Source organism: Chiloscyllium plagiosum, chromosome 1, assembly GCF_004010195.1.
Source record: "Chiloscyllium plagiosum isolate BGI_BamShark_2017 chromosome 1, ASM401019v2, whole genome shotgun sequence".
Lineage (NCBI taxonomy): Eukaryota > Metazoa > Chordata > Chondrichthyes > Orectolobiformes > Hemiscylliidae > Chiloscyllium > Chiloscyllium plagiosum.
The window spans coordinates 91196090-91217286 of NC_057710.1; the positions used below are offsets into that span (position 1 = coordinate 91196090).

At 41.6% G+C, this 21197-nt stretch overlaps 1 protein-coding gene across 6 annotated transcripts in view; it reads left to right on the forward strand.

Moving 5' to 3' along the window:
• gabra4 (gamma-aminobutyric acid type A receptor subunit alpha4) overlaps window positions 1–21197 on the forward strand; it is a 56566-nt gene that overhangs the window by 27332 nt on the left and 8037 nt on the right. For all 6 annotated transcript variants that reach the window (XM_043691699.1, XM_043691681.1, XM_043691716.1 and 3 more), the window contains exon 9: window positions 15640–15899. In XM_043691699.1, the coding sequence (XP_043547634.1) occupies window positions 15640–15899 (260 nt within the window). The remainder of the gene's footprint in view (window positions 1–15639; window positions 15900–21197) is intronic.

Below are 21197 nucleotides of genomic sequence, written 5' to 3' on the forward strand. Positions count from 1 at the left end.
TCTGTTCCAAAGCAGTGTGTTCCCAAGTTGGTTCCTCATATGCCAAGCTTGTAAACTATCTTATATATATTTGATTAACTTATCTTCCATGCTATTGCTATGATTTGGTTTGCCCATCTATGTTAAGATTGAAGATCTCAGTATTGGTTTCTTCCCTTTATTACAAGTGCTTCAAATTTCCCAAATTATAATCTGCCCTACACTTCAATTACTGTTATAGGGATTTATAAAGATCAGCCATGATCTTATTGAGAGGCAGAGCAGACTCGAATGGCTGGACGGCCTATTCCTGCTCCTAGTTCTTATGTTCTTACGGATAACTCCCACAAATGTTTGCCTCCTCATATCTCCGTTCAGATTGTTGCTGCCTTCTTGATTTTCTGAGCTAAGATCCTTTCTTTTGGCTGTCTTTATTTTATCCCATCATCACCAACTGTCCTCTTTTTCCATTTTAACTCTCTCTTCCAAAGAGTCACCTGGAATACTTAGTCCTGAATTGTGGTCACTTTATGACAACTCCTCCACAATGGATATTAGACCAATGCTAATAACTTTTATTTACACTGTTAATACATATTGTGTATTGTGAATGCTTCACACATTTAGGTAGTGTCTTTAACTTTGGTATTTTTCTAATTTTCCTTGATGTCATCTTAGTTTCTATTGCCTTATTATTTTGGTCCTCTCACTGTGCCTTCCAAACCCAGTTTGCTTGTTTCACGCAAAACACTGCTCTGCTCTAAAGCCTGAATTTCGCTTCATGTCTTTGAATTACCTCTTTCCTGAATCCTCCCAATGCACCTTCATCAGTTTAAAGTTCAGTCTGTTACGTTAGTATTTTATTTGACATTTGGCCCAGTCTTGTTTCAGTGGAGACCATCCAAATGGAGCAGCTCCATCTTTTCCTAGTAGAGATACCAATAGCCCATGAATCAAAGCCCCTCCCCTATCACTACTCCAGCACTATGCTTAACTTTCTAATCTGTTTATCCATACATTGTTAGCATGTGACTCGGGTAATAATTCAGCAGTTTCTAATTTTGAGATACAGCTTTCTAATAAGAATGCTAATTCCTCGTTGTACCTATCTCATCGGTTTCTATGTGGACAAGGGATCCACCATTGTCCACCTGTGGGTAGAAGTCCTTAACCTTGACATTGGGCAGGGAACATAACCTTCAGAACTCCTGGACAAGGCTATGGAGTATAATATCGAGTGACCCCCCCCCCCCTCGCTGCCCCACCTCCAATTGTACTGACTCTGACTATTACCACAATTCTGTCCACTTTCCCACTTGTAAGACCTCCTGTACCATGTTGCTGTGATTAGTTTGTTTATCTTCCCTGCAGTTGTTCCGATTGACACAAGGAGTGCGTACCTTGTACCTGTTGGACAAATTCAAAGGCTAAAGCTTCTCCATCGTTTCTGCTGGATCCTCTTCCCTACCTGAGTCACAGTCACACCTTCCCAACCATTGAACAACTCAAATTCTTTACCTCGCCTAAGTGGTGCAATTGTCTGCTGGAATAAAGTGTCTAAGTAACACTCCCCCCTCCCTGATGCTACACCTATGTCTGCAGCTTAGATGTCAGCTCAGTAATTTTGAGTTGAGGTTCCTTAGGTGCAGTTACTTATCAAAGGAAATATCAGTTGGGATCTTAACATTCCCTACAAGCATCTACATGTTGCAATTATGGAACACTGCCTTCCCTTCCATGTTTAGCTAACCTTATCCGTTTATTAGTTTAATCAGTTGATTAGTTTTCATCTGCTTCTAAGTTTTTACTTCAATCAATCAACTGGTTATCTAGTTTAAGATAATAATTTAGAGGGAAAAGTAACAGAAAATTAGAGCCTTAGAGATTTTAACAAAAATCATAAGATAAAAGAGAAAAGTGAAAGGAGGCACTCCTGTTCTCTTTCTTTGAATTTCCACCCACATGAAATTCCCAATTATTCAGTTCTGCAAACACTCTGAGCTTCCCAGTTTGTCAATGCAATTTGTGTTGATCTTTGTTCTGAGCTTCTAGATGGGTACAAATCATCATCTCTCATGACTGATCTCCTTGCATCTTCTTCTTTCAAGCACATCAGATAAGGAGGTGTCCATTGGAAAAGCCATTGTTGTCAGTAATAGAGTAGGGAATAAGGTAAGTTACAGCAAATGGCACAAGGCTAATGGGAGGCTGTGTTAAAACAGAGAGAGAACATAAAAGGAAAACCAGTTAAGAAAGTGTTTCTTCACAATGCTGAGTCCTTTTTCCAGGACCTTTTATACTGTTTCCATTATCTCACAAATCCAGATGTCAATTTCATTGTGACATACATGTGAACAGGCAATGTGAATGAACCAACATCATGATGATAGACAGACAATTAACCTGTCTATGACATGTGTGATTATCATATTGGTGTATATCAGAGTGGCACTAGAAACTTAAGCATGTGATGACCTTGACTGTCACAGACATCTGATATCCCATATGTTGAAATGGTAAAACTCTAACTGGCTCATTGTCACCTCAAAGCAGGTGAAGAAAAAAGGAAAGAGCATTACATTTACATTGCAGTTTTCAAGTCCTTGTGTCATCTTAATATGCTCCACAAGTGGTAAAGTGTAGCCATTGGTGTAGTACAGGGAAGAAACTGACCTTAGCCATTCAGAGGTCACTGCACCAAAGTTTGGTAGGATCGAGGAGTTTGCAGTTGTATTCAGTGATGCATCTGAGCCATTTTTGATTAATTTTGTCTTTAAGACTTTTTCCTTCCATGCCCAAATTCATTGAGGTGTCTCTAGGCTGCAGCTCAATGACTTGTAGTTCCTTCAGAACCTGAAATCTGTATTGAAAGAGCTTGTGATTCACATTCCCTCCTTTCTTATATTGTACTAAACTCCTGTTGATTCTTCATTTATGGTCAGCTTCCAGTTCTTAGCAAGCGACAACACAGTGAGTGGAACTGCAGCTTGGATTTTAACCTGAATGTGTAATCTGTGCTGTTGAGTGGGAATGCTATTGTGGGGTTGGGAAACTGGAAGGATGTGTTTCTTAGATGTACTGCAAAACATAACTACAGAACACCTTTAACTGGAGTTTGCACCCAAAAGCAGCCTGATTGACAGACTGGAAGCTTTTTGTGAGAGAAGCCTGATTTACAGGGCTGAAGGCTGTGAGGACAGGTAGTCCTAAAAATGAGCACAACCACATTAAGGGGTGGGGGAGTGTGTGGCACAGATTGCGAGATGGTGATTATGAATAATGGAGGGTTTTGATTATAGTCCTGTCAGCAGGACATAGAACATAGAACAGTACAGCGCAGTACAGGCACTTTGGCCCTTGATGTTGTGCCAAACATTTATCTTAATCTAAGATCAACCTAGCCTACACACCTCTTAATATACTGCTGTCCATGTGCTTGTCCAGTAGCCGCTTAAATGGCCCTGATGTCTCTGACTTTACAACTTACCTCTGGCAGTTCATTCCATGCACCCACCACTCTCTGTGTAAAGAACATACTTCTGACATCTCCCCTCAACCTTCCTCCAATCACCTTAAAATTATGACTCCTCATGATCTCTGCCCTGAGGAAAAGTCTCTACTCTATCTATGCCTCTCATTACCTTGTACACCTCTATCAAGTCACCTCTCTTCCTTCTTCTCTCCAGTGTGAAAAACCCTAACTCACTTAACCTCGCTTCATAAGACAAGCCCTCCAATTCAGGCAGCATCCTAGTAAATCTCCTCTGCATCCTTACTAAAGCAACTACCTGTACATCCTTCCCATAATGAGTCGACCAGAACTGGACACAATATTCCAAGTGTGGTCTAAACAGGATTTTATACAGCTGTGCAAAACCTCACCGCTCTTAAACTCAGTCCCCCTGCTAATGAAAGTCAAAGCACCGTGTGCCTTCTTAACAACCCTATCAATTTGGGTGGCAACTTTGAGGGATCATTGTACGTGGACCATAGGATCCCACTGTTCCTCCACACTGCCAAGAATCCTGTCTTTAAACCCTGTATTCAACATTCAAATTCAACCTTCCAAAATGAATCACTTCACATTTATCCAGGTTGAACTCCACCTACCACTTCTCAGCCCAGCTCCACATCCTGTCAATGTCTTGTTGTAGCATGTAACAGCCCTCAACACAATTGACACCACCACCAACCTTGTGTCATTGGCAAACTTACTACTTCACCTTCCACTTCTTCATCCAAGTCATTTATAAAAACTACAAAGAGCAGAGGCCCAAGAAAGATCCCTGCAGGACACCACTGGTCACCGAGCTCCAGGTCAAATACTTTTCATCTATTACCAGTTGCGATCTTCTTTCGACCAGCCAATTCCAGACAGCCAAATTTCCCTGTATCCTATATCTCCTAGCTTTCTGAATGAGCCTACCATAGGGAACCTTATCAAATGTCTTACTGAAATCCATATACACCACATCCACTGCTCGACCTTCGTCAATTTGTCTCATCACGTTCTCAAAGAACTCAATAAGGCTTGTGAGGCAGGACCTGCCCCTTACAAAGCCATGCTGACTATCTTTAATCAAACTATGTTTTTTCAAATTGTCATAAATCCTATTTCTCAGAATCCTTTCCAGTACCTTGCTTACCACAGACCTAAGACTGACTGGTCTGTAAATCCCATGGATTTCCCTGTCCCCTTTCTTGAACAGAGGAACCATATTCGCCTCTCCAATCATCCGGTACTACTCCTGTGGAGAGTGAGGATGGAAAGATCATCGCCAGAGGCACAGCAATCTCATTCCTCACTTCCCGTAGTAACCTTGGGTATACCTGGTCCAGCCCTGCGGCCTTATCTAACTTGTTGCTTCCCAGAATTTCTAGCACATCCACTTCCTTAAAATAAACCTGTTCAAGCCTATTAACCTGGTCCACAGTGTTCTCACTATCAACAAGATCCCTCTCTCTAGCGAATACTGAAGCATAAAAATCATTTAGGGCCTCCACTACCTCTTCAGACTCCAGGCACAAGTTCTCTCCACTATCCCTGATTGGCCCTACCCTCTCCCTGATCATTCTCTTATTCCTCCCGTAGGTAGAGAACGCCTTTGGGTTTTCTTTAATCCTTCCCACCAAGGCCTTTTTGTGCCCCCTCCGGGCTCTCCTCAGTCCATTTTTGAGTTCTTTCCTATCTGTCCTGTAATCCTCTAAAGCTGTGCCAGATACTTGCTTCCTCAACCTTAAGTAAGCTTCCTTCTTCCTTTTGATGAGAACCTCCTCTGCTCTTGTCATCCAAGGCTCCTTCAGCTTACCATTCCTTGCCTGTCTCAGTGGGACAAATTTCTCCAACACTCGCAACAAGTGAAGTCAGAGGGTGGTGGTTGAGGGTTGTTTTTCAGACTGGAGGCCTGTGACCAGTGGAGTGCCACAAGGATTGGTGCTGGATCCACTACTTTTCATCATTTATATAAATGATTTGGATGTTAGTATAAGAGGTATAGTTAGTAGGTTTGCAGATGACACCAAAATTGGAGGCGTAGTGGACAACTTAGAAGGCTACCAAAGATTACAATGAGATCTTGATCAGTTGGGCCAATGAGCTGAGGAGTGGCAGATGGAGTTTAATTTAGTTAAATGCGAAGTGCTGCATTTTAGGAAAGCAAATCTTAGCAGGAATTATAGACTTAATGGTAAGGTCCTCGGGAGTGTTGCTGAACAAAGAGACCTTGGAGTGCAGATTCACAGTTCGTTATAAGTAGAGTTGCAGGTAGATCGGACAATGAAGTAGACGTTTGGTATGCTTTCCTTTACTGGTCAGAGTATTGAGTACAGGTATTGGGAGGTCATGTTGTGGCTGTACAGGACATTGGTTAGGCCACTTTTGGGATATTGCATGCAATTCTGGTCTCCTTTCTATCAGATGGATGTTGTGAAACTTGAAAGGGTTCAGAAAAGATTTACAAGGATGTTGCCAGGGTTCAGGTGCTGGCAGGTGGGACTAGATTGGGTTGGGATATCTGGTCGGCATGGATGAATTGGACTGAAGGGTCTGTTTCTGTGCTGTATATCTGTATGACTCTATAAGTGCTCCATAAACAGCCTCCACATTTCTGTTGTGTATTTCCCTTCAAACAATTGTTCCCAATTTATATACCACAGGTCCTGTCTATTAGTGGTATAATTTCCCCTCCCCCAATTAAATACTTTATAAAGCTATCTGTTCCTATCTCTCTCCATGGCTATGGTAAAGGTGAGGCAATTGTGGCCACTGACACAGAAATGCTTTCCCACTGAAAGATATGATACCTGGCCTGGCTCGCTGCCTAGCACCAAATCCAATATGGCTCCCCCCTAGTTGGCCTATCTACATATTGAGTCAGGAATCCTTCCTGGACAAACCTGACAAAATCGGCTTCAGGAGTAAATGAGGACTGCAGATGCTGGAGATCAAAGTTAAGAGTGTGGTGTTGGATAAGCACAGCAGTTCAGGCAGTATCCGAGGAGCAGGAGAATCAATGTTTTGAGTATAAGTCCTTCATCAGGCATGAGGCTTGTGGGCCAGGCGGCTGAGAGATAAATGGGAGGGGGTTGGGGCTGGGGGGAAGGTAGCTCCATCCAGACCATTAGCACTAAGGAGGTTCCAATCAATACTGGGGAAGTTGAAGTCACCCATAACAACAACTCTGTTACATCTGCACCTTTCCAAGAATTGCTGTCCAATCTGTTCTTCCATCTCTCTGCTGCTATTGCGGCATCTTTAGAAAACACCCAATAAAGTGAGTGGCTCCTTTCCTGTTACTGACTTCCACCCATACTGACTCAGTGGAGAAACCCTCCTCAACAACCTTCTTTTCTGCAGCCCTGACGCACTTTTACGCCCCTCCCTGTACTTTTGAAAAGATCTAAAGCCTGAAACCATCCAGCAACCATTCCTGCCCCTGTGAAAGCCATGTCTCCGATATGGCCACAACATCGTAGTTCCAAGTACTGATCCATGCTCAAAGTTCATTATGCTTGTTCCCAACTCTCCTTGCATTGAAAGAGACTTTAATCATCCATTTGCCCTATCAACTATGTATCTTTCCTGACAGACATTCTATTTCAGCCCACTCAACAACTACCCTCTCCTCTGATCTGTAGCTGAGGTTCCCATCCCCCTGCCAAACAAGTTTAAACCCTCCCAAAGTGCTTTTGCAAATCTACAGCCCAGGACAGTGGTACCCCTCCAGTTTAAGTGTAACCTGTCCTTCATGTATAAGTCCCACCTTCCCCAGAAGGTACTCCAATGATCTATGTATCAGAAGCCACCCCTCCTGCACCAGCCCCTTAGCCACGTGTTTAGCTGCACTCACTCCCTGTCACTTGCTCACTAGTACGTGGTACCTGAGATTATTACTCTGTTCATCCTGCTTTTTAGCTTTCAACTTAATGCCCTGAAATCACTTTTTAGATCCTCATTCACTTTCCTGGCTATGTCATTGGTGCCAATGTGCACCACGACCTCTGGCTGCTCACCGTCCCCCTTCAGAATCTTGTAGACTTGATCAGAGACATCCCGGACCCAGGCACCTGGGAGGCAACATATCTTCCAGAAGTCCCGTTTACAACCACAGAATCTCCTGTCCGTTCCTCTAAGTACTGTGTCTCGCTGCTATGGTTCTGTTCACCGAGCTGGAAGTTTTTGTTGCAAACGTTTCGTCCCCTGTCTAGGTAGGAGTACTGAGTCTCCTACCACTGGCACTTTTCTATTCTCTCCCTTTCCCTTCTGAGCCACTGGAGTGCAGGAAGTCTGTTGCAGATTGTCAGAGGGCATCATTGAACAGTGTAAGTGTATTGGTTTTATGACCCACTGGGTAGCATGCTGTAAATTGTGCCGTGATATTCCTGGCATTGTGGGAATGTTGTTTTACTAAAGTATGTACAGTACTGCAGTTTCCCTGACTTTCAGCTCAAGGTTGATAGGAGACACAGACCAGGTGCCTGTAGGGAACAAGAATTATTATTAATTACAAATAATTAGACTCTAGCCACAGGTAAATAGATACAAACCATTGGCCTATAACACTGCAAACTAAAACTCTAATCTCTTTATAAACTCTCCCTTTATTGAAGTTCATTTGTCTTTCTCTGGAAGTGTCTGCTGATTTGTAAAAAGAACAGAGCGACTGATTCACTTGGAAGTTGTCTCTGATTTATCAGTTCAGAGTCACAGCGCACAACAACTGCTGCAGAAAAAGTAACTGGTTTTCTTCAAGTTGAGGACCCTTATGGGGGTTAAATACAGGGCTCCTGGCTGTAGGCAGAACGTAGGGAGGAAAATAAATCAGGAGATAGAAAAGGCACATAAGAAAGGCACTATTACAATAATCATGGGCAAAGTCAATATGCAGGTGGACTGGGAAAATCAGATGGAAGTGGATCCCAAGAAATGTGTGCAATGTGTACAATGTTTTTTTTTGGAGCAGCTTGTGATAGAGCCAACTAGGGAACAGGCATTTCTGGATTTTGCGACGTATAATGCGGCAGACTTGATAAGGGAGCTGAAGGTGTAGGAACACCTAGGGAGCAGTGACCACAATGTGATAGAATTCACCCTACAGTGTGAGAGGGTGAGGCTGGAATCATATATATCTGTACTGCAATTGAGTAAAGGTAACAACAAAGACATGAGGGAGGAGCTGGCCAGAATTGATTGGAAGGGGAGCCCAAGCAGGGAAGATGGTGGAGTAGCGATGGCAAGAGTATCTGGAAGTAATTCAGGATGCACACTCAGATTCATCTCAAGGAAGAAGAAACATACTCAGGGGAACACGAGATGATCATGGCTGACAAGGAAAGTCAGGGACTGCATAAAAGCACAATAAAAAACAAACAGTGTGGTGAAGATTAGTGGGAAGCTAGAGAATTAGGAAGCCTTTCAATGCCAGCAGAAGATGACTAAAAAAGCAAGAAGGGGAGTGAAGATGAAATATGAGATTAAGATAGCTAATAATATAAGTGAAGATTACACAAGTTCTTTTAGACATACAAAAGGTAAGAGAGAGGCAAGAATGGATATTGGACCATTGGAAAATGAGACTGGAGATATAGCAATGGGGAACAAATAAATGGTGAAGGAACTGAGTAGGTATCAGTCTTCACAGTAGAAAACACCTGTAGCATACCAGAACTTTAAGGGAGTAGGGGGCAGATGTGAGTATAGTGGCCATCACTAAAGAGACAGTGCTGGGCAAGTTGAAATGTTTGAAAGTGGCTAAATCACCTGGATCTGTTTTACTACACTCCAGAATTCCGAAGGGGGATAGCTGAGGAGATTGTGGAGGCATTGGTGATGATCTTTCATTAACACTGGAGTCAGGGAGGGTCCAGAGGACTGGAAAATGGCTAATGTAACACCCATGTTTAAGAAGAGAGGCAGGTAGAAGACAGAACTATAGACTGGTTAGCCTGACTTCAATTGTTCATAAGATTTTAGAGTCCATTATTAAAGATGAGATTGTGGGGTACAGAAGTGCATAATCAAGTAGCACTGAGTGAGCATGACTTCGTCAAGGGGAGGTCATGCCCTGATACATTTGTTAGAATTCTTTGAGGAGGTAATGATTGAGTTAGACAGTGGAGAGTCAGTGGACGTGATCTCTTTGGTTCCCAGAGAGGTGCCATGTAGGAAGCTGCTAAGTAAGATAAGGTTCCATGGTGTTAGGGGCAAGGCAAGGGATAAAGATTTGCTGACTGTCAGAAGGCAGAGAGTGCGGATAAAGATATCTTATGCAGGATAGTATCCAGTGACTAGTGGAGTTCTGCAGGAGTCATTGTGGGGTTACAGCTACGCACATTATATATTAATGATCTGGACAAAGAGATACATGGAGTGACAAGTAATGTTGAGGATTTGAGGAGACTACAAAAGGACTGAACAGGCTAGGAGAGTGAACAAAGAAGTGGCAGATAGAATACAATATGGGAAAGTGTAAGGTTTTACTCTTGGTAGGAAGATTAGAGATATAAACTACTTTTCAAATGGGGAAAGGCTTTGGAAATCTGAAGCACAAAGAGACTTAGGAATCCAAATTTACTATTCTCAAGGTTAAATTGTTGGTTCAGTTGGCTGTTGGGAAGGCCAGTGCAATGTTAGCATTCATTTCAAGAGGACTAGAAAACAAGAGCAGAAATGTACAGCTGAGGTTGTGTAAAGCTCTGGTCAGACTTCATTATGGAATATTGTCAGCAGTTTTGGCCCATATCTAAGGAAGGATTTGCTGGCTTTGAAGAAGGTCCAGAGGAGGTTCACAAGAGTGATCCTCATGATGAAGGGCTATGAAGAGTGGCTGAGGACTCTGTGTCTGTACTCAGTGGAGTTTAGAAGGATGGGGTTGGGGGGGTGGGGGGAATTATAAAATATTGAGAAATTTGGATAGAGTGGACATCGGGACAATGCTTGTACTAGTGAGCGAGATTCAGATCCAAGGGCATAGCCTTAGAGTGAATGGAGAACTGTTTAGAACCAAGTGAGGAGAGATTTCATCAGCCAGAGTGTGGCTAATCAGTGAAACTCATTGGCACAGAGGGCAGTGGAGGCCAAGTCATTGAGTGTCTTTAAGACAGAGATAGATGAGTTTGTGATTGGTAAAGAGTTCAAGGGTTACAGGGAGAAGACTGGAGAATTGGGTTGAGAAACATTTCATCTGTGATTGAATAGTGGATCAAATACTGTAGGCCGAATGGCCTACTTCTACTCCTACTTCTTTCTATTCTTATGACTGAGCTTTTTTTTGCCCCTGTGGAGATTTAGCAGCTTTGGCTAGGGAGAATGGCGGCTCACCCCTCTGTGTCTTTCTTTCTCTCCTCGTGTCTGTGTCTCTGTAAATTGTTCCCAGTTCCAATCTGCTCAGTTAGCTGTGAACCAATCAGCTTCACTTATAAACAATTCCTTGGCTCTTAGTCGACTGCACATTGCAGGAATCTATAATCACAAAATGCAGAGTGCACAATAAGTGTCCAGTTCCTTTCTGTAGTAACTATGTGGCCATTCTGGTGAATCCCTGTTTTTTAGGAACAGTTCTTTCTCATTGTAGTCCATAGTTTTAAAGACTGTGCTTATGTTGTTGGTGGTTGGCAGATGCAGTTGGTCCCCAGTGACTTTCCTGGTGACTGGCAGTGGGCATCAGATCTATTGCAGTGATGGGGGATGGGGCTAAAGGAAATATTGCTGCTCTTTCTGGTCCACAAGCATTCCTGGAAAGGCATTAACCTTATGGATTCAAACTCGCTCACCTCCATTAAACTGCTAGGTTTCCTAAGGCTTGCGATACCTCAATACCTGGAATAAAAAACTAACAATAATTACACGTTAAAAGGAGGCACATCTCTCACTGTCGGGTTTCAATGACTAACCTGCTTCCAATAAACTGCTTGGTTGCTCCGATCTTTTTCTACCTCATTAAAACCGAATATTAAAGGCTTCAGAAATGGGATCCTCATTTCAGATTCTATTTTCATTTTAAACTCTGCCATAACCACAGGATTTTTGGAATTAATATTCAACACTGTTGACTGGATAGATGGGAATAGTCTTGTGTCAATTAATATGACTTCAAGATTTCTGAAGTTGATTTAAAATCAGCTATTTAAATAAAGTTCATGCAAAACCTCTGCTATTTAGTCCCTGACTACCTAAGGCTATTTACATTAAAATTTGAATAAATACCAAACCCTCAAAATCATAGTATTGCAAATCATTGCTTTGTGAATTAGCAGACATTTATTTTTTGTCATAAGATGCTTAATTTCTCCACAAAATAATTTTGAATGGAATAAATTTGATCTGAAGTTTGGAACTGGATACTTAAATGTGCCATTAAAACTATCAATTAATACGGGATTAGAAAATTAGACTCAGTAATCGGTTTGAAACATTACTTATGAATAAGCCATTTTGCTAGAAAATAATGTGAGAAGTGAAACCTAGAGACATTATTCAAGCCTTTTACTTTTATATTTTTTCTTTATTTGTTTTTATTTGTATTCTTCAAGTCCCTGTTCATTCAGGGACATGGAATGTATTTGAAATTTAGGCTTAGATTGATCTTATTCAAAGAATATATTTTGTAGTTATAGGCACTCCACTATAAAATACTATTTGTTTATTATTCAATTGGTTAAAATTATTGATGTAAATGTTATCTATGATAAAGAATATTTGAGGGTTAGGTTTAGGACGAGGAGTATTATCATTTGCCACTTTGCTGTGCATCTTGTTTGTCACTGAGAGATATAGAGATGAATCTAGTTTTAAATCCAAACAGTTTATTTACATTTCTTAAAATATCTCAGAATTTGCAGGAGCTTCAACATACACATGTTTAGAGTTCAGAGCCCAGACCCTTTCTGGAGTTCAATGTCTGGAGTCAGTGTCTTAACTCCCTCACTTCATCCACAGGCTTAAGTAATCAAGCAGGTTTACAAGGATCAGTGAACAATATTAACTAAGCAAACCCAGAGCATTTATACCATTGAGTACAATGTCATGTCTTTTCAATGATAGACCTTATTTTCAATTAAATCATTCTAAACAAAAACCATGCTGTCAAGTTATCTCTTAAAGTTTAAAATGTCTGTTTTCTCTAAGAACATAAATAGTTTTTGGGACATAAAAGTCTTTTTGATTTACATTTGCTAAGAAGCTGTAGTTGTGTTTCTGTGTCATCAACCTGATGAAGTGGATGATCAGTATCACTCATTAGCAAATGAACTATATCCTCTTCACATCCTCTTAAAGTATTATGGCCTACTTGCTATCAAGAGTCTTTAATCTAAACTGAGATAAACATTGGTAAAGGGCCAGACATAGATGGTGCACATTGTGCATGTGATTTGGTCAGTTTACCTGAGTCTAATCTCTAGCCTCAATTCGTAATTCCCTTCTGCCTGTTCATTTATGTCTTTGCTTTATATTGTCACTTTGTGATTTCATTTGTTTTTCATGTACTCTGACATTCTCATTAACTGGCATTGATGGCTTAAGAATAATCAGTAGCATGTGAACATTGTGATTTACTATTTGATTTGCAACTTCCTTTTGTTCATCTAGGCTCCTCTTCTGAGTAAATCCTTGTTACATTCTGAACAAGGCTTTACTCTACGTGTATGGTCTAATATGCACAGGATGTGCACTTGTAATTTTCCATTAATAACAGATTTCTGGCCACAAGATTGTCAAATCTTCTCATTTTCTTCAGTGTTTGTATTTTTATGTCCATAAAAAGCATAAACTCATTGGGACTTGCAAGTTGTTAAAGAATTATCAAAGCTTCCAAAGTACAGTTAAAGTTGTTAATAATGTCAAAGAGGAGAAAGTAAGGTCTGCAGATGCTGGAGATCAGAGCTGAAAATGTGTTGCTGGAAAAGCGCAGCAGGTCAGGCAGCATCCAGAGAACAGGCTTTCCTGAAGAAGGGCTTATGCCCGAAACGTTGATTCTCCTGTTCCTTGGATGCTGCCTGATCTGCTGCGCTTTTCCAGCAACACATTTTCAGCAATAATGTCAAAGAGCTGAGTAGTAATAATTGTAGAAATTTTGTTTTGAAAAAGCTAGTTATTTCAGTGTACCCATTGGCATAAACCAATACAGGATTTCTGCTGCAAGACTGATTTCCCAGCCGATCATTTCCACAATGGGGTTCATGTCAAATGAGTACATTGATGAACAGTACCAAGCAGTTTTACACTGGTAATATTTTCATAAGACAGTAACCACTTACATGACATGTTTGCTTTAATATTGCACTAATCTGCTCAATGAAATGCTTGTTTTCATAATAGTTTAGGTGAAATAATTTCAATAGATTTTTTTTAATCGGTGCAAATGTTTTTAAATATTGATTCCATCAATAGATACAATAACTTGATCTTAAGTCAGAATAGACACTAAGGCTTGCCCATAGTGGAAACTAGATGAGTTAGCGTGGAGAGGAAAGGGCAAATGTTTGTGGGTGAGTTAGTGATAATCATGTGTTACCAGAAGTTTGCATAATGGTCAGAGTGATGGCATTGGGGCTTTGAGTGTCTTAGGAGCTTTATAGGGCTAAATTTGTGTGAATTCTAGTATGGGGGGAATAGAGACTCTGCTGGATGATGGTGATGGCCAATAGAGCATTGGAATTAATGATGATATGAAGTCATTGGTTGTTGGCATAAGGGCATGTGATGACAGAGGGGCTTTGCAGGACTAATTCTGTGGGTACTGTGGAAGTTGTTCACATAGGCACATTTGGGATGGGTAGAGGAGTTTAGAATTGAATGGCGAGTTTGAAGAACTGTTGAGTATGTGTATACGAACATAGGATGGCATGGAGGGCATGGGTTGACATGACTTGACATGGATGGTGCATAGAGCATATGGCATAAGGGAATAATGGGGTAGGGTCTGGAGGGCTTTGATAACTACTACATCTGGCTGAGAAGAAATGAGCAACAGCAAGAATGCCAACCCCATTATTACAATAGTGTTTGTTAGTTGCAAAAAAGCATCCCACAGTTGATTATGCTGTGCATGCTGAGATAATCTGGCAGCAGTGTAGTCTGGATGCAGCAGGATGATTTACCTCTGCTCCTGTCAGCTCCCAGATAACTCTGTACAGTGATTTTAAAGTGGTCAGCCAGCTGGACCTCAGAGAATATGAGTTGCCTGATAGGGGCTGCTAGCCTTGTCCAATCAGCGAGCCCTGGCTAGCATTAAAAGCTGAATGTCAGGGGTTTTGGGCCCCCTGAATGGTGATGGCCACTCAGTGAGAGGCAGTGTGATTGTCATAGGCTATACATTTGTAAATAAGAAGTGATTGGTGATGGGGTGCAGAGATATTTCACTCTGGTGTTACTTCATCAGGCCTCTTCCATTTCACCACTTGGCACAAACGGATGGAGTATGCAATGAAGAGTGTAGTACTCTGAGCTGAACTGAAAACTGAGATGAAGTTTTAGAAAGTAAAACAACCTTCTGACACAGAAGCAGGTGAAGATCTGCTATCAACTGCTGTCAATACACTAGCCAAATCTATTGCGCTGCACAAGGTTCTCTATTTCACCTTTGGAGGATGGTGGCTTCGGATGGCTCGACTGCTCTTTTTAATCACTTGCTGAAGCTGGTGGTTGTTCATAAGTTTGCAATTGACCCCACAAGCTAGGCTTAAGAGAGGATGGACAGGAGCTTCAATCTGCTATGCCTAAACTAATATGATAGTGACCAGAGCTGGGAGGGTGGATGGCATTTCTGTTGACAAATGCACACAGAGTCTGCAAGCTCTCGAATATTTTGATATCTGGTTTACACTTGTTTGAATGGTGAACCCTCCAATAGTCTGTGCCATTGTAAACATTGTCATTATACTGAATGTCCGAACATGTTTAAGCTCCAGGTTATTTTCTATGCCATCATTTTGGCTTGAATATCCTGACAAAAGTTTAAAGTTCACAATTGGAATATTCTTCATCAAGATCTCTTTTCCTAAACTGTACAAATTAAAAAAAAGATAGCTGAAACAGAAGAATGGTTTATTTGTATGGACATATTGCTAAAATGTACTTGTGTAATGTTTCTGTTTTTTGAGCTTGAAGTGCCTGCTTATATTCCTGTTTTTGAATAAAATAATGTATTTTCTCCATTGAAGGTATAACAACAGTTCTAACTATGACAACACTGAGCATCAGTGCTAGACACTCTCTGCCAAAGGTCTCCTATGCTACAGCCATGGACTGGTTCATTGCAGTTTGCTTTGCATTTGTGTTCTCTGCTCTGATCGAATTTGCTGCTGTTAACTACTTCACAAATATACAAGCCGAAAAAGCCAAAAAAAGGGCTGCCAAGCCGCCTGCTACATCTCCACTGACTCCAATAAAAACAGTGTCTGCCTCAGAGGTTGTGATTCAGGTAACCTTGATATCAATTGTTAAGAGAATGATACAGAATAGTGCAAGTCTTAATTTTAAAAGATGGATAATTTCTAAAGCAATGGTTGTGCTGTTACTTGTACGTGTTGTGGCTGTTGAATTTTGTGATATTTGCCTACTTAATGAGTTTACAAGTGTGTCACGAAAAGCTATTGCCAGATTTTCTCAACCTGATGTGAAGTTATCTTGCATCAATAGGGAAAAAAAAGGATCGTACCCTGATCCAGAATTCACACCTCCATTCCTGTGCCAGCAATGTTCATCAGTGTCTTAATCAGGGCCTCCGTTTCTGGAAAACTTCAGAATTTGTTTAACAATTTAGTGACAAAAGTCCTAGCAGGAAAGGAAAGGCCAGGATGAGTTAATGAAGTAAAATTACTGGGACTCCCATTAAGCCACAGTCTTGCTGGGCAGGTTTAAAAATCCGCAATCAGAGAGCATTATTTAAAGGTTTATGGAAAAGACGAGCTGGTGGTTTAGACTGTGAAAGGCAAGAAAACATCCATTTTACATTGGGAAAAATGGCTGAAACTCCAACTTGGCTGCAGAAGGTTGGAAAACCCTAGAATAGGTTACCTCCATTCTGACCATTAAAGACGATGAGAAAACCCAGTAAGCAGTACAGAGATACAATATTACAAAGGAACAAATTTAAATATGCTTGCAAGTAGACAACTACTACAGAAGTGCAATTAATATAATTTAAGGTTTATTGAAAACATTGATGCAGAGTTGCAGTGATACACTCTTTGCACACTGCACTAATTGTTGCAGCAGTCCATGTCCATATGCAGTAAGACCTACACAATATCCAGATCTAGACTGACAAGTCGAGAATGTGGCAGTGGAAAAGTACAGCAGGTCAGGCAGCATCCAAGGAGCAGGAGAGTCAATGTTTCAGGCATAAGCCCTTTATCCTGTTACCTGACCTGCTGTGCTTTTCCAGCACCACACTTTTCATGTCTGACTCTCCAGCATCTGTAGTCCTCACTTTCTCCTAGACTGACAAGTGGCAAGTAACATTTGTAGAACATAAATGCCAGGCAGTGACCATCTCCAACAAGAGCGAATCTAGCCATCCTCCCTTGACATTCAGTGATGTTACCATTACTGAATCCCTCACTAGCAACAATCTGGGGTAAGGGTGGCATTACCTTTTACTGGAAACTGAACTGGCCAATCTAAATGGTTATAGTGCCCAAAATAGCAGGTCAGAAGCTAGCAATCGTACAGTGAGTAACTCATCTCTTGACTGCTCAAAGCATGTCCCCATGTTCAAGTCAGGAGTGTGGTGAAATTCTCCTGATTTGCTTTTGTAACTGACAACATGCAAAATGCACCATCCAGACTAAAACAGCCATTTTGATTGGCAGCATATCCACAAGCATTCACTCCTTCCACCATTTATGCTAAGTGGCAGCAGTGTGTACCATCTACAAAATTCGATGTAGAAATTCACAAGACTCCTTTTAATATTATCTTCCAAATCAGTGCTCACTACGATCTTGAAGGATATGGCAATATATACATTGGAATACAATCACTGCAAATCCCAAGACACTCACCATTGTGATTTGGAAGTATATTGCCATTCCTTCAGTGTCACTGTGTTAAAGTCCTGGAATTCTCTCTCTAATTGTAGGCTTTCCTACAGAAAATGGACTTCAGCCAGTGGTTCAGGAAGGCAGCTCACCACCACCTTCTCAAGGATAACTATGGATAGGCATAATCTCTGGCCCAGCTAACAATAATGACATCCCATGAAATAATTATAACAATGTACAACTATAAGAATTTTTAAAAAGACTAACCAATAAAAGGATAAATGCACATAACCTAACAAATTCAACTATTATTTAATTTAAAACTGCATTGGTGGATATGAATTTAAGGAACTGCAGATTGCAAGTCATAGTACAATGATATAGAATGTTAAAGATTAGTGGTAATAACATTAATCAGCACATTTAGAAGCAATGGATGAAGATATAATAGTATCCAGCGGATTCAAATTCAGCAATGTACAGAACACTAGAGAGTCTTAGAGTTGTACAGCACAGAAACAGACCCTTCCATCACACTCAACCATGCTGACCAGACGTCTGAAATAAATCCAGTCCCATTTGCTAGCATTTAGCCCATTTCCTTCTAAATCCTTCCTATTCATGTACCAGTCCAGATGTCTTTTAAATGTTGTAATTATGCCACTCTCCACCACTTCCTTTGGCAGCTTATTCCATACACACACCACCCTCTGCGTGAAACTACTGTCCGTTAGGTCCCTTTTAAATCTTTCACCTCTCTCCTTAAACCTATGCCCTCTCATTCTGGACTCCACACCCCAGGGAAAAGTCCTTATCTATTCAGCTTATCCATTCCCCTCAGGATTTTATAAGCCTGTATGAAGTCACCCCTCAGCCTTCAAAACTCCAGGGAAATTAGCCCCAGCCTATTTAGCTCATCTTATAGCTTAAACCCTCCAAATGTGCAACATGACTTCCCAACTCCTATACTCAGTGCATTGGCCAATAAAGGCAAGCATACCAAATGCCTTCTTCACTACCATGTTTACCTGTGAGTCCAATTTCAAGGCACAATGAACCTGTACCCTAAGGTCTCTTAGCATCATTCCCCAGGTCAAGAGAGGCAAGCATCCCTAGTTTAATCCCAACTGCAAATGCAGTTGTCCAGTTTGTTCTTCCATTGCTTTTCTTGTTGTTCAATGAACTTGAAATTGAAAAACTGATGAAAGCCTTGATTGAACTTCATTGAGGCAAGAGTTCTTAAGATACAGCACTGCCTCAAAATTAATCCTTAAGTGCAAAAGTGGCACATCGTTACTGATTTGCAGAAAATGATCAGACTACGCATGCAAAGAGCTTAATACAATACTACAATCTCCTCTAGAAAAGATAACTGAGCCATTTAAAGTGAAATTGGTGATGCAAATGATCAAAGATACACCGAACCTGTTTATGTCAATGGAGGCTTTTCTTCTTTCATTCATGAGATGTGGATGTTGCTGGCTGGGCCAATACTTATTGCTCATCTCTAAATGCCCTAGGACTGACTGGCTTCATAGACCATTTCTGAGGGCAGTTAATGTGGATTTGGGTCCTAAAATGTTCACATCATGTAAAGGTGACAGATTTCCTTTCCTAACTGCATATTGACAACAATCATTATTGTGATTGTTGTGGTTCTGTTTGCCGAGCTGGGAATTTGTGTTGCAGACGTTTCGTCCCCTGTCTAGGTGACATCCTCAGTACTTGGGAGCCTTCTGTGAAGCGCTTCTGTGATCTTTCCTCCAGCATTTGTAGTGGTTTGAATCTGCCGCTTCCGGTTGTCAGTTCCAGCTGTCCGTTGCAGTGGTCGGTATATTGGGTCTGTGGATCTGTCATCCTCATCTGATCTGGCCTTCATGTGACTCCAGATCCATAGCAACATGGTTAACTGTCAATTGCCCAGCAAGCCATTCAGTTATACCAATTGCTGCAAAGTCTCAAAGAAATGAAACCTGACAGATTACCCGGCATTGACCTAGGCAGCCCTGTTGACCTTCAAAGTCCTCTTCACTAACATCTGGGGGCTAGTGCCAAAATTGGGAGAGCTGTCTCACAGACTGGTCAAGCAACAGCCTGACATAGTCATCCTTATGGAATCATATTTTCCAGACAACATTCCAGATGCCACCATTGCCATCCCTGGATATGTCCTGTCCCACCAGGAGGACAGACCCAGCAGAGATGGCAGCACAGTGGTATACAGTTGGGAGGAAATTGCTCTGGGAGTCTTCAACATTGTCTCCGCACCCCATGAAGTCTCATGGCTTCAGGTTAAACATGGGCGTGGAAACGTCCCACTGATTACCATGGACTGTCCTCCCTTGGCTGATGAACCAGTATTTCTCCATGTTGGACAACACTTGGAAGAAGCAGTGGGGATGGCAAGGGCACAAAATGTACTCTGGATGTAGGAATTCAATGTCCACCACCAAGAGTGGCTCAGCAGCAGTAATACTGATCAAGCTGATCAGCTCTAAAATGATATAGCTGCTAGACTGGGTGTACAGCAGGAGGTGAGAGAACTAACAAGAGGGAAAAGCATACTTGATCCCATCCTCACCAATCTGCTGGCTACAGATGCATCTATCCATGACAGTATCGGTAAGAGCAACCACCGCACTGTCCTTGTGGAGACAAAGTCCCGCCTTCACATCGAGAAGAACCTCCATCGTGTTGTGTGGCACTGTCACTGAGCTATCCAGCACAGATTTCAAACAGATCTAGCAACTCAAAGCTGGGCATCCATGAGGCATGGTGTGCATTAACATCCAGCAAAATCTGTGTCCCACACTCAACCATTAACAACAAGCCATGGGATCAACCCTGGTTCAATGGAGAGTACAGGAGGGCATTCCTGGAAATGAGGTGTCACCTTGGTAAAGCCACCAAATAACTCTACTTGCATGTCAAATAGCATAAGCAGCAAGTGATAGACAGAACTAAGTGATCCCACAACCAATAATTAGATCTAAGCTCTGCAGTCCTGCCACATCCAGTTGTGAATGGTGGACAACTGAAGGAAAAGACTCCACAATAATCCCCATCCTCAATGATGGAAGAGTCAAGCAAATAAGGCTGAATATTCACAGAGAGAGACGGTAGAGAGATTCAGCATGGAACACCTTCTGCCATGTAGCTGTGTTTTTGACCAGCTGCCTCAAAATGGATTGACTGCTTTCTCTGAACAACCAGACTGCTAAAACCTAAACCAAACCAACCCAAACCAGAGAAAAGCTTAGCTGGGAGAATTAGCCACTCCCCTTTCATTGAACAAGTGTTTTTCATTTTAAAAACTTGAAAGCCTTTTCCTAAGGCAGTATCTGTTAGCTGTAACCAAATTGACCCTAAAACCTATCCAAACCTTGGCAACTCCTGCCTCATACAACACTGTTGAAAAAAACAAACGACAACATAACTTTGTTAAAGGAGCAGCATCATCACATGCTGAAGACATGTGCTCCAGAACTTGCTGCTCCCCTAGCCAATCCATTCCAATAAAGTTACAACACTTAGGGTGTAGGTTTGCTCACTGAGCTGTAGGTTTGATATCCAGACGTTTCATTACCTGGCTAGGTAACATCATCAGTGGCGACCTCCAAGTGAAGCAAAGCTGTTGTCTCCTGCTTTCTATTTATATGTTTGTCCTGGATGGGGTTCCTGGGGTTTGTGATGATGGCATTTCCTGTTCATTTTCTGAGGGGTTGATATGTGGA